Source organism: Brettanomyces nanus, chromosome 3, assembly GCF_011074865.1.
Source record: "Brettanomyces nanus chromosome 3, complete sequence".
Taxonomy (NCBI): Eukaryota; Fungi; Ascomycota; class Pichiomycetes; order Pichiales; family Pichiaceae; genus Brettanomyces; species Brettanomyces nanus.
Window position 1 is genome coordinate 226,148 of NC_052376.1, and position 11,947 is coordinate 238,094.

The 11,947-nt window shown below is 42.0% G+C and overlaps 5 protein-coding genes across 5 annotated transcripts; 2 read left to right on the forward strand and 3 right to left on the reverse strand.

The window, feature by feature from the left end:
- Window positions 1–62: 62 nt before the first annotated feature.
- On the reverse strand, window positions 63–1,310 carry FOA43_002753 (uncharacterized protein; the record flags this gene model as incomplete). Its single annotated transcript, XM_038923036.1, has 1 exon — window positions 63–1,310. One exon carries the CDS (start codon window positions 1,308–1,310, stop codon window positions 63–65), a length of 1,248 nt encoding a protein of 415 aa, XP_038778964.1.
- Window positions 1,311–1,500: 190 nt separating this feature from the next.
- FOA43_002754 (uncharacterized protein) lies at window positions 1,501–4,602 on the reverse strand (the record flags this gene model as incomplete). The annotated part of the gene is made up of 1 exon (XM_038923037.1): window positions 1,501–4,602. The coding sequence occupies one exon, from the start codon at window positions 4,600–4,602 to the stop codon at window positions 1,501–1,503; it is 3,102 nt and encodes a 1,033-aa protein (XP_038778965.1).
- A 227-nt stretch (window positions 4,603–4,829) lies between these two features.
- POL3 (DNA-directed DNA polymerase delta) lies at window positions 4,830–8,138 on the forward strand (the record flags this gene model as incomplete). The annotated part of the gene is made up of 1 exon (XM_038923038.1): window positions 4,830–8,138. One exon carries the CDS (start codon window positions 4,830–4,832, stop codon window positions 8,136–8,138), a length of 3,309 nt encoding a protein of 1,102 aa, XP_038778966.1.
- Window positions 8,139–8,338: 200 nt separating this feature from the next.
- Window positions 8,339–9,713, forward strand: FOA43_002756 (uncharacterized protein; the record flags this gene model as incomplete). Its single annotated transcript, XM_038923039.1, has 2 exons — window positions 8,339–8,347; window positions 9,033–9,713. 2 exons carry the CDS (start codon window positions 8,339–8,341, stop codon window positions 9,711–9,713), a joined length of 690 nt encoding a protein of 229 aa, XP_038778967.1.
- A 284-nt stretch (window positions 9,714–9,997) lies between these two features.
- On the reverse strand, window positions 9,998–11,854 carry FOA43_002757 (uncharacterized protein; the record flags this gene model as incomplete). The annotated part of the gene is made up of 2 exons (XM_038923040.1): window positions 9,998–11,274; window positions 11,299–11,854. 2 exons carry the CDS (start codon window positions 11,852–11,854, stop codon window positions 9,998–10,000), a joined length of 1,833 nt encoding a protein of 610 aa, XP_038778968.1.
- Window positions 11,855–11,947: the final 93 nt, after the last annotated feature.

Below are 11,947 nucleotides of genomic sequence, written 5' to 3' on the forward strand. Positions count from 1 at the left end.
CTTATCTTTGCTCCATTCTGAATTGTATACCTTTTTTCCCCGATCATTTATCTGTTTTTTATTTAGCTTAATTTGCTTTTCTCGGGATCCCAAACCTTTCCAAAACACCATCCATCCTGTAAGTTCAACTGGATATCGACATCCAGTTCCTCGGCCCATCTCTCGACCATTCCTGGCTCCTTAAGAAATCCCCTACCCGAAAGACACATATCACAGTAATTGTTCTGTAATAGCTGCTCGGCAAACTTACCCTTTCTAATGCTTCCAACAGCTGCCACAATGCACTTATCTCCGACTACGGTCTTCACACTTTTGGCCATATCCGTCTGGTAAATCTGTGGCGGTTTAGAGTCTGCCATACCTCCAGAAGAAACATCGATGACGTCAACTCCATACTGAACCAGTATTTTGGCCAATCTTAGCGAGTCCTTGATTCTCCAACTGTCTGGATTGGTCTCATCATTGTCACTGGCAGAGATACGTACAAAGATGGGAAAATCCTTTTTCAACGTATCTCTCACTTCATTGACAGCCTTTAAGATCTCCACTAAAATTCGGGTCCGGTTCTCAAAGCTTCCTCCATACTGATCAGTCCTTTTATTCCCTAATGGGGAAAGAAATTGATGGATTAAAAATCCATGAGCAGCGTGGATCTCAATAAAATCATATCCACAGTCCTCGATAGAAGCCCTTGCAGCTTCTTTAAATAGGCTCACAATTAACTTCACCTGCTGTGTAGTCAGCTCCTTACAGTATGGAAACTGGCTGTTTGGAGAAGGCCCGTAAACCTGATCCAACCATCCCCCTCTTTCGTTGTCCACAGGATAGTCAAAAGCATCATAGTATAGGGCCAAGCATGAAGCCCTCATACCAGCGTGGCATAATTGAAGTCCAATCGGCTTGTTCTGGCTGTGATAAAAATCTACTATGCGCTTCAATTGAACTCTCTGCTCTTCAGTGTAGATGCCAAGGCAGTGCGTGGTGATTCTTCCTGGTGCACTGATGGCAACACTCTCCATGATAACGCAGCCGGGTCCTCTCAATGCATATTGACCGTAATGAACGAGATGGTAATCGGTTGCAACACCATCCTCGGCCGAATATAGGCACATCGGTGAAACGCCTACCCTATTGGCCAATTGCATGGACCTGATCCGAAGAGGTGTAAACAATTTAGGTGCTTTCACTGCCACTCCTGTTTGTCTGGCAGCTCTAAAAGTACCCGGAATACCAGGCTGCTGAGGGGTAAAGTATGCCACGTGAGAAGCGGCTTTAGTGATAACTGTATCTATGTTAGGTAGCTGTGGCATTGATGTCATGGACTCTTCTATTGGGAAAAGCCTGGTAGTCCTCAGGTGAGCAAGTTTATGTATGAACGTCACATGATATATGCTATCCAATGGCATCTGTACACCGCGACAAACGGTATGTTGCTATATTAAAGGATTGTATGATACAACTATATTAATTAAATCTATATTTATCTAGAGAATCTACAACTTAAGACAAGTCAAATCCAGCTCCTGCATTTATAGAATACAACAACTTTCTTCTAAGCAACTCCTTATTCTTATAGTCTGGTAATTTGAGTAAATTCACACAAGTCGATGCTGTTGGAAGTCTTTCCGGATCGCTACCGGAATTTCTAACACCGAACTTCGGGCTAAGCTCCTTAAATCCCAACAACGGCTGCTTTGACGACGAGGTGACAAACTTGATGAACTGAGTCTTCTGTTCGGCAGTAAATTCTCGTAATATGTCAAAGAGATACCTAATGGTCTCATCGTTCGTAGTGTATCCACCAAGAACGACATTTTTCTGTAAATCAGTAATATCAATTTCTCTTTCACCTCCAGAAATCAACGTCTGTAGTTCGTACGGATTAAACAACGATAGCCAATGTGGCCTGATCACTTGGAAGAGACCGTCTAGGAAATATGATGTCTGGACATTAATCCTTTGATCCAATTTATATGTAGCCACAGAATAAGCATACTGGAGCTTGTTCTCTTGAGTAAGTGAAATTCGGTTGCCATTAGGAACCAAGTTGAGAGTAATAAATGTCGATTCTCCAAGCTTTTCTGTCACGGTAAAGGTCAAGTCCAGTTCGTCGATCTGGCTTTTCGAGAACCTCAATAATTTCACAAGACTTTGATACAATTCATTGTCGAATGATTGCAAGTCATCAAATGAATTACGGTACCTTTGACCTTCTTCAACCATCTGTGGAGCTCCCATGAAGTTCGTACGTCCCTGGTTGGCAGTCCATCGGTTTAAGAAAAATGGCGCAAAGGAAACATCAATTAAAACGTTCTCATAGAGACATTTGGCCACCACCATCCCTAAGAAGCGAAGCATCTGGAGCGTGAACTCACGAGATTCTGCAGAATATTCTGTCTGCTCTGGATGCAACAACGCATATTTTTGCTGTAGAAAGTAATCAGCGCTTGGATAGAGTTGCATATCACTGGTCGTATCAAAAAACTCGAATCCTCCATTATGTGACTTATTCTCAACACTTGGAATAAATGCCGAATTTACAAGACTAGTGAGAAGCTCCTTAGTAAGACCTCCTCCATCGATACCGGCTTCTTTCTCACCAAACTTGTTAATAAATTCAACAGATAATGGTCTCTTGAACTGTTCTCCGGGAAGAGTGCCAAACTGCTCAAAAGCATCAAAAAGAATGTTGTCACGAGACACTGTACCCTGAGTTTTTGGTGCGAACCATCCGCCTATCCGGGTTCTATCCATCTCTATTAGGGCATGAAACAACGCTGCTCTTTGCTGGAATGGAACCATGTATGGTATGTAAGTTAAAACCATGACGGAATCTAACTGTGACGATGTGAGCGATGATGTCGTGAAAAGGGCAGGCACAGATGTATCAAATAGAGGAGTAACCCTAGCATCAGCTGTGTCATCATACATCTCATGCGCTTGTTCAACTTGCTGAAGTAACGGAAGAACAGACCTCACACTAAAGTCTTTGTCCAAATACCAGAACTCCTCCGAAAACAACGTCATCCTCAAATCTCGCAGATATATTTGGCGAAGAAGCTTCAAGGATAACATAGTGGCTTGCTTAAAGTAGTTGAGTAGTGGCAAATCAACATTTTGCTTGCGATAGCTTCGGAAGTCAAGTACTGCAAGAACGACCAATCGTTTAAGAAATTTCACAAACGAAAGATATTTGGCTTTAGTGAGTCGGCCCTTGCCAAACAAATCTGCATCGTGCGATACAGATAAGATATAAGAGTACATTTCCTCAAAAATGTACAAAGACATCCACCATGTCTTGTATGATGGCTGAAACACCGTTCTCATAAACTTCTGCGAGCTGGAGTCTTCAGGGATATCAATCTTAGTACTTACCTCTCGGTAAAGCTTATTTAACATATTATTTGTTGATGATGCAACTATAAGCTCAATCACTAAACTGTTTTGAAGCTCTGTATTTGTGGCATTTTTCGATTTGGCAGACTGAGGAGCAATGAACTGCAACATAGCGTAAAGAAATGAGGTGAAAAGCTCAAAATTCGACTCTCCACAGTGGACTAAAACTAGTCGCGGAAACGATGTTAAGTACAAATTGGAGACACATCCATTGAATTGCGGTGGGATAGAAACACTACCGGACAAATGAGGAGAGGCGTTAGCAGATTCTATATCCATTTCAGTGGTTAGATCATCATCATCATCGTCACTTGTGAAAACAACACCCTCTTCAAAGTGCTTCAATAGAAAGCCCCAAAATCGTATGGTGGTGTCATCAATTAGGTTTCTATAGTGTGATTCGCCACCAGTGAAAAGCAATCCTGCCATATTACCCAAATAGGTAATCTGGGATATCTTAGGGAGTTGCGAGAAGGTTTGATTTAGCTGTGGAAATTCTCGCATTTGCGCCCTTAAAAACGGATCAATCACAGTGATCTGATAGCCGCGTACCACCTTGTTAACTAGTTGCTCACCTTGATTGCTCGAAAGAAGCGAAAGTAACGTGGAATCAGGATGTATTGAACCATATCTAAGGATGGCCAAGCAAAATGTAGAAGATAGAGCGGAATCTTGCGATTGTAAATCAAATAAAACTCTAAATAGGGGAGCTAAATCAACCTCGTCAATATTATTTATGAACTTATTAAGGGACTGAAGTAATCTTGAGATAAGAGCTGCTGATTGACCGTTTCCGTACGTATAGACACGATGAATGGAATCCACAAGACAAGAGGCAAGTTTATTTCTTTCAAGATTGTCTATTAAACTAGAACCGTCACCAAAATTGGCATCAAGTAGATCAACTTGGTTTTGAGTGATTTCCAGGCTCTGCTTCGCCACCCGAAATGGGAAGAAGAACCTAAAGACGGCCAAATCACCGGCCCAGTTTCGACTGACATTTTGCCGACAATCGTCTAAATCCAGATAACTCCTCACCGCAGACTGGATAGTTGTAGCAGCATGAACCTCCTTTCGATGCTGTTCTCTACGCTTCCTCTCACGCTCAGTGGTCTGGAGAAACGAAGCTCTGTTTCGACCCACTAAACTTCTATTTCCCAAGTTGATATTTCTCTGGCGTGTTGTGCCCGTAAAATTAAAACTCATATTACAAGCAGTCAAGGAAGTCACACAGATTGCTCAATTCACTGAGCTTACACCTCTTCAAGGTCACTGGAGTGAAACTTCAAACCTCCTTTTCGCCATCTTATCTGATGTGGTGTACGGATGCAAAATAATAGGTAGCCCATCGCGTTTGAAAAGCTGATTTCTATTTAACGCGTTTCTTCTTCACCCGGACTTTGCTTCTTCCTTGATCGACCTCACAAATCATCATGTCCGATAGCACGCATCCACCACCGTTTCCAGAGAAATCGCCTTTAAAAAGGAGGCACATCGATTTGTCTGTTGATTCGGGCGTTGGCTTCGAATCAGCACATGCTTTGCCTATAGCAAACCAATCAATTGAACCTCATGGTTTCCATATGCCTACAAAGGGCTCCTTTTCCACGTTGAAACTACATAAAAAGCTAACGTCATCACAGGTTGATAACGAACCTTCAACGTTTGAAAAAGAACTCATTAATATGTCGAAGAACAAGTCTCTCGATGCGGATGGAAATTTGACCACTGATCAAGTCTGGGAGCGTCCCAAATTGCCCTCTTTTGATCCTGATAGCTATGACATCGAATTTCAACAGTTGGATGCTGACGAGACTATTATTAGAGGCTGCTCTGCTGCACGATTCTTTGGTGTTACTGGGGAAGGATACTCTGTTTTGTGTAACGTTATTGGCTTCAGACATTACTTCTATGCCCCTGTACCCAAGGGATTCACCGCTGATGATGTCAAGGAATTTAGACGGTATTTGTCTTCGAATTATGCAGGAATTGTTGACATTAGAATCAGTAAGAAGGAATCAATATGGGGGTTCAACAATAACGTTAAGCTTCCATTTTTCAAGGTGGTTGTCGATAACTCGAAGCATATTGGTAGGATTCGGTCTGGTTTCGAACGGGGGGAGGTTCAATTTAAGGGACTTTTTCAGCCGGGAGGTCAAATGACCTTTGATAATGTACAATATTTATTGAGACTTATGGTGGACTGCCATATCGTTGGTATGGGTTGGTTGACGGCTCCTAAGGGTAAGTATACGGTTATGTCTTCTTCTGAGAAGGTGAGTACTTCTCAGATTGAGATCAACATTAACTACAAAGACTTGATATCGCACCCTTCTGAGGGTAAGTATCTTAATACGGCACCTTTACGTATCATGTCGTTTGATATTGAATGCTCGGGAAGAAAAGGGATTTTCCCTGAGCCAGAACACGACTCGGTAATTCAAATTGCCAACGTGGTTTCAAAAGTTGGAGAAAAAGTGCCCTTTGTTCGTAATGTGTTCACTGTAGACACTTGTTCTCGGATCGTTGGCTCCGACATCTTTTCCTTCGAAAAAGAACAGGATATGCTCATGGCATGGAAGGAATTCATGGTGAAACTTGATCCCGATGTGATCATTGGCTATAATATTTGCAACTTTGACTTGCCCTATTTATTAAACCGTGCCATTACCTTACGTCTGGATAACTTCCCATTTTTCGGCCGTCTCAAGAACAGTCGACAAGAAGTTAGAGATACTGTCTTCAGTTCACGTGCTTACGGTACTCGTGAAAGTAAATCGGTGAACATTGAAGGTCGTATGCAGCTTGATTTATTTCAATTCATTCAGCGTGAGTATAAGCTAAGGTCGTATACCTTGAATGCGGTTTCGTCCCATTTTCTTGGGGAGCAAAAGGAAGATGTGGAACATTCGATTATTACCGATTTGCAGAACGGTACCACGGAAAATCGGCGTCGTTTGGCCGTCTATTGTCTGAAGGATGCATACTTGCCGCTCCGTTTACTTGAGAAACTTATGTGCTTAGTTAATTACACAGAGATGGCTCGTGTTACAGGTGTTCCGTTTTCGTACTTGCTTTCTAGAGGTCAGCAGATCAAGGTTATTTCTCAGCTTTTCAGAAAGTGCTTGGCCTTGGATGTAGTGATTCCGAACATGAAGAATGAAGGGGTCAATGAAGAGTATGAAGGCGCAACGGTTATTTCTCCTATCAGGGGTTACTACGATGTTCCCATTGCTACGCTTGATTTTGCGTCTTTATATCCGTCCATCATGTTGGCCCATAACATTTGCTACACTACTTTAGTGAACCGTGATACCATTGAAAGACTCCAGTTGAAGGAGAACGAGGACTACGAGATTTCTCCCAAGGGTGATTGCTTTGTTACTTCTAAGCAGAGGCTGGGAATTCTTCCTACAATTCTCAAAGAACTTCTTACAGCCAGAAAGAAGGCCAAAAAGGATATGAAGACCGAGACGGATGTTTTTAAGAAGCAGGTTTTAAACGGTAGACAGTTGGCATTGAAAATATCTGCCAATTCTGTGTACGGCTTTACTGGTGCCACCATTGGTAAGCTTCCCTGCCTTTCCATCTCATCGTCTGTTACGGCCTGGGGTCGTAAGATGATTGACAAGACTAAGTGTACTGTTATGGAGAAATATTCCATTAAGAATGGATTCCCATACGATTCGCAGGTTATTTATGGTGACACCGATTCTGTGATGGTGAAATTTGGATATCCAGATATGGAGACGTGCATGAAGTTGGGACAGGAGGCAGCCGATTACGTTTCATCGAAGTTCAAGAACCCCATCAAGTTGGAATTTGAAAAAGTCTACTTTCCTTATCTTCTTATCAACAAGAAGAGATATGCTGGTCTTTGGTGGACGAAGTTGGATAAATTCGATAAGATGGATACCAAGGGAATCGAGTCTGTTCGTAGAGATAACTGTCGTTTGGTGCAGAATGTTGTGACTCGAGTTTTAGAGCTTATCTTGGAAGATCGTAACGTTCCGGCTGCTGAAGAGTTTGTTAAGAAAACCATTGCTGATCTTCTTCAGAATCGTGTGGATTTGTCTCAATTGGTGATTACCAAACAACTTTCGCGGCAGGACTATGCGGCCAAACAGCCCCACGTGGAGTTGGCAAATAGAATGAGGAAGAGAGATCCTGGCTCTGCCCCTACCGTGGGAGATAGAGTGGCATACGTTATTATCAAGGCAGCAGGAGAGAGAAACTGGGAGAAATCCGAGGACCCATTGTTTGTGTTGGAGAACTCTTTACCGATCGACACAAAATATTACTTGGAAAACCAGCTTTCGAAGCCTCTAATCAGGATTTTCGAGCCTATTCTGGGAGAGAGAAAGGCTCACGATTTACTTACTGGATCCCATACTCGTACGGTTCACATTTCCTCGGGTAAAACTGGTGGTCTTATGAGATTTACTCGGAAATCCAACACCTGTCGATCGTGCAAATCGGCCATACCTGAAGATCAGATGCTTTGCGCCAATTGTAAAGGTAAGAGTGCCGAATATTATGCCAAAGAGCTTGCATCTATGAATGCATTGGAGGTGAAGTTCGATAGGTTGTGGACAGAGTGCCAGCGATGTCAGGGATCTCTTCATCAAGAAGTTCTTTGCACCAACAAGGACTGTCCAATTTTCTACATGCGGAAGAAATGCCAGAAGGATGTCTTGGCTCAATCTGAGGAATTGAAAAAGTGGAATAGTATCACTTGGTAGAATAGTAATAGAATGGAAATTCTGTGGGGGTTAACTGATAAAGTTGTAATCGTATTCACCCGTTCGTGTTCTACAGCTGCTCATAACCAGCTACCAGACTAATCTGAGACTGCGATAAAATGTTGAAACTACTAGACACTGCGGAACAGTACATTAAGTCCGAAAGAGAACCTCTGCTAATCGGTCTTTAATCTTTCACAATGACAAAAGTCTCAAATCCGAATATATTATACCTGGCTGGCTTGTTCCCGTGCTCAGTATTTTCAACACCAAGGGAATAATGAAAATATGCCAAAAAAAATTTTGTCCACTTCTAGTACGTTCCGTTTCGTCTTAGATTAGACGAGCGCCAGCAGGGTCGTCAAAAAACCGGACCGAAAAGGCACAGCTCAGCACAAGCTCGTGCCATATGATCAATTAAGAGTGGCTGTTATTCCGATTTGGTAACAGCTTGCATAGTTTAATTAATTGGCAGCCTGTAGTATCCTACTAGCTGTTCCGAAGATACGGAGGTCTTTAGATGTTAGCTCCGATATCATTTAAACCCGCTAATCTCCATTTTTGCTCGGTCTAATGAAATCTCGGCAGCAATTCGCAATTACTCAGAGAATATGCACCGAAGATGACAGAAAGGCTTGATGAAAAAATTAAAACCGAGCAATAAACCGTTTTTTATAGGGGGTTTCTTTTTGTTTTTCGTTTGTACCCGCCGCTGCTTATACCCGAGATGCCAGGCTTTGCTGTTCCTCCGAATTATCCCATTACTAATCTGTAAGAACAAGATTTACTTAAATTGATGCGAATTGCCCAATGTCTCTACCTGTTTGAACTTAACTTCCTATAATTATCAGATTCTCATTCAATAATTACTTGCTGATTGTAATAGCTTCAAAGATGTCAATGAGTATATCAAGCACTTACGCGCTTGCCTCCAAAGTGAAAGCCCGGCTTACTAAAGAAGCCGTTAAAAATGATGTTAACTTGAATCGATTGGTGTGCCAAGCTAATATGTTGGACAGTCTGATAGAGAACTTGAACGAGCAGTATAAGATTCGTAAGAATCCAAGAGCTGCTACTATATCGTTTGATAGTATTTCCGTTAACGCCGGAAACTCTCGGCCTATTTCTGAGGATTATGAATCCGACGATATTGAAGACGAATACGTTTATGGAGATGAAGAAGATGAAGAAGAATTCACAGAGAATGACAGTCTTGATTCTAGGTCGAGAATTGATAAATTCTACGGAGAACAGAAGCAGCAACAAGATGCTAGCTTCTATGGCAAAATTACGTATTATGATTCGGAGTCAGAATCAGATTCATCAGACTCGGATTACTCGGAAATGTCAGACACAGAATCAGAATTAGATTCAGACTCAGAGGATGAAGAAGAAGAGGAATACGAGGGAGGAGCGGCTTTCGATCTTCGAAGGATGCCATCACATTCAGAAGAGAGTAAGAAGGAGTCCATACTTAGTCAACCGGAAGTGAAAACGGTGAAATACGAGTCACCTTCTTTGAAGATAGAAAGTTCCATACTGAACAATAACCGTCGTATGGGAGCAGTCTATTAAGCTTTTTGCTTGCTCATTTTATATATAATGTTTATAAAGGTGGCTTTATAAAATGGTTTCAATCTGGTTTAATGGTTATAGATTGAGTAGATGAAAAGGGGGTGTAATTGAGTAAATAAGGGGTGCGCGCGGGTCTCGGAGAAATTCTGCGGAAATATTCGGCTTTAATGAAGAATAGAGAAGAAGTGACGAAACAATCCCAGCAACGAACACGTATGCACTCAGGTCCTTATCGGATGGTAAGTCACCTACCCGATATCTACCTGCTTATTTTCTTTGGTTCTCTATTGTTTGCTACCTAATATAAATTTTTGTTGACGCTCGTAACTCCGAAGCTGGGCCGCTCGCTCATCTCTCCAATAACCTTTCTTAGTATGCCCGACTCTCCATTTAACCGCTCTCTCAAATTGCTTAACAGTCAATGGATTGTATCTCAGAAATTCTTTGTCTGTTTTCCAATGTGGATTGATTTTCACTTTCAGAGCTGACTTCATTCCATCATATGTTTCCTTAACTGTTCTCCGTTTCCTCTCGTACAATGTCTCCTTTTTTTGTATCACTTCCAATGGACCGTCTTGGTCAATGTGATTAACGGTGATTGTATTTTTAAACGTAACACCGTATCTATTAGCGTCTGGCTCTTCGTCTTCTGTACTAGTGGTCGAGTCACCAAACTCGCCCATTGGCATGTCAAACAATTCGCCTGATTCGAAAGCTTTGTTGATCCAATTTGCATATGCAGATTCAGGGCTATCATAGATTTTCTTAACTGTTGAGTCACCACACTCTTCAGCAAAGATCCTCTCTGACTTTCCTTCGTCAACATGTTGAAAATTAGATTTGTAACTGTATTCGTTGTCTTGTGATTCTGAAAAGCTTTCAATTCTGAGATGATGTTCTGGTTCAAAAAAGGGACTAAAACTAGGGAATTCCGTAGTGGGTAGCTTGAAGTGATTTGAAGGGAGACCTCTGAATATAGGAAGTATAGGGGAGGAAGTAGGAGCAGCAGTGATCTGCTTGACATCCGGAGAGAAAACCTGCACATCCTCTTTGGAAAGAACAGCGTGTTTAAACACCGATGGCTTATTCGTTAGCTTTGACTTAGAGCTTGTGTTATCTCCATGAATTCTCAGAGCTTTGAGTTTGTTAATATTAGTATCAGCTGACTTGACTTCAGTATGATTAACGTTTTCCTTATCAGACGAAGCTTCTGATTGCCTAATCTTTTCTTCATATTCTTTGATTCCTTTTTGAATCTTTTTAATTAGCACCTCTGTGAGAGGAAAGATAATACGACTGTGCGTGTTTGCAGAAACCTGGGTAGAACGTGCCTGGCTGGAAGAGCTAAAAGAACCATCAGGGGTACCAGGGGTACCAGGGAACTCCCTGGATGCAGTACTGGTGGCGATTGAACTTGTTTCTGTTGAAGCCTTGCTACTCGGCCTGACAGGATCTATGGCCTCAGCTTTTGTGGCAGCTTTTGGGACATGACTAGGAGCAGTAAGAGAATTTGCAGGAGCTGCCGTTTCAACCTCACAGCTACCGTGCACAACATCAGAAACTTAGTCGGCATTTAAAGTGAGACCGGCATGGGCAAGAGCTCTAGTTATAAGTTCGCTGGACTCTTTAGGCGATGAGGGTAATGGCTGAGCATCAGGAACAGAAGCAGGAGTCTCCCAATCGTCATCACTTTGAGTACTCCAAGAGCTTTGTCTGAAGATTTTTGAAGGTTTGGTTCGTTCTTTACCGTTAGGATGTCTTAAATCAGGAGTCGGCAGAGCCAAAGAGATTTTGGAAGCATGCATTGTTAATATGTCTTTGACATCCAGACTTACGGGAGAAATATCAGCATTGTAGGACTTTTCCTCGTGAGCATTTGAAATCAAAGATCCTTGACGAGAGTCCAAAGCGCTAAATTGAGAGAATTCGAGAGGGGGAGGGTCGGACAAATAATATAAGTCTTTCTTGGTGTAGTGAACACCGTTGGCCTTATCCAACCAGTATTCAATACGACGGAGAGCACGTTTGATTCTGTGCACTTTTTTGAATTTATCCCTCGAAGGAAGAGTAACACCAGGAGTTGCACTGGCCTTAATGAGAGAAGGTTCTCTGAAAACAGAGAAGAGGGAGGAAAAATGCATTTTGAAATTGAACAATATTAATAGAAGCAAGTGCAGAGGATAACTGAAGTAGTATAAGCAATTATGGTAAAGAAAGAGAATACAAAGATGATA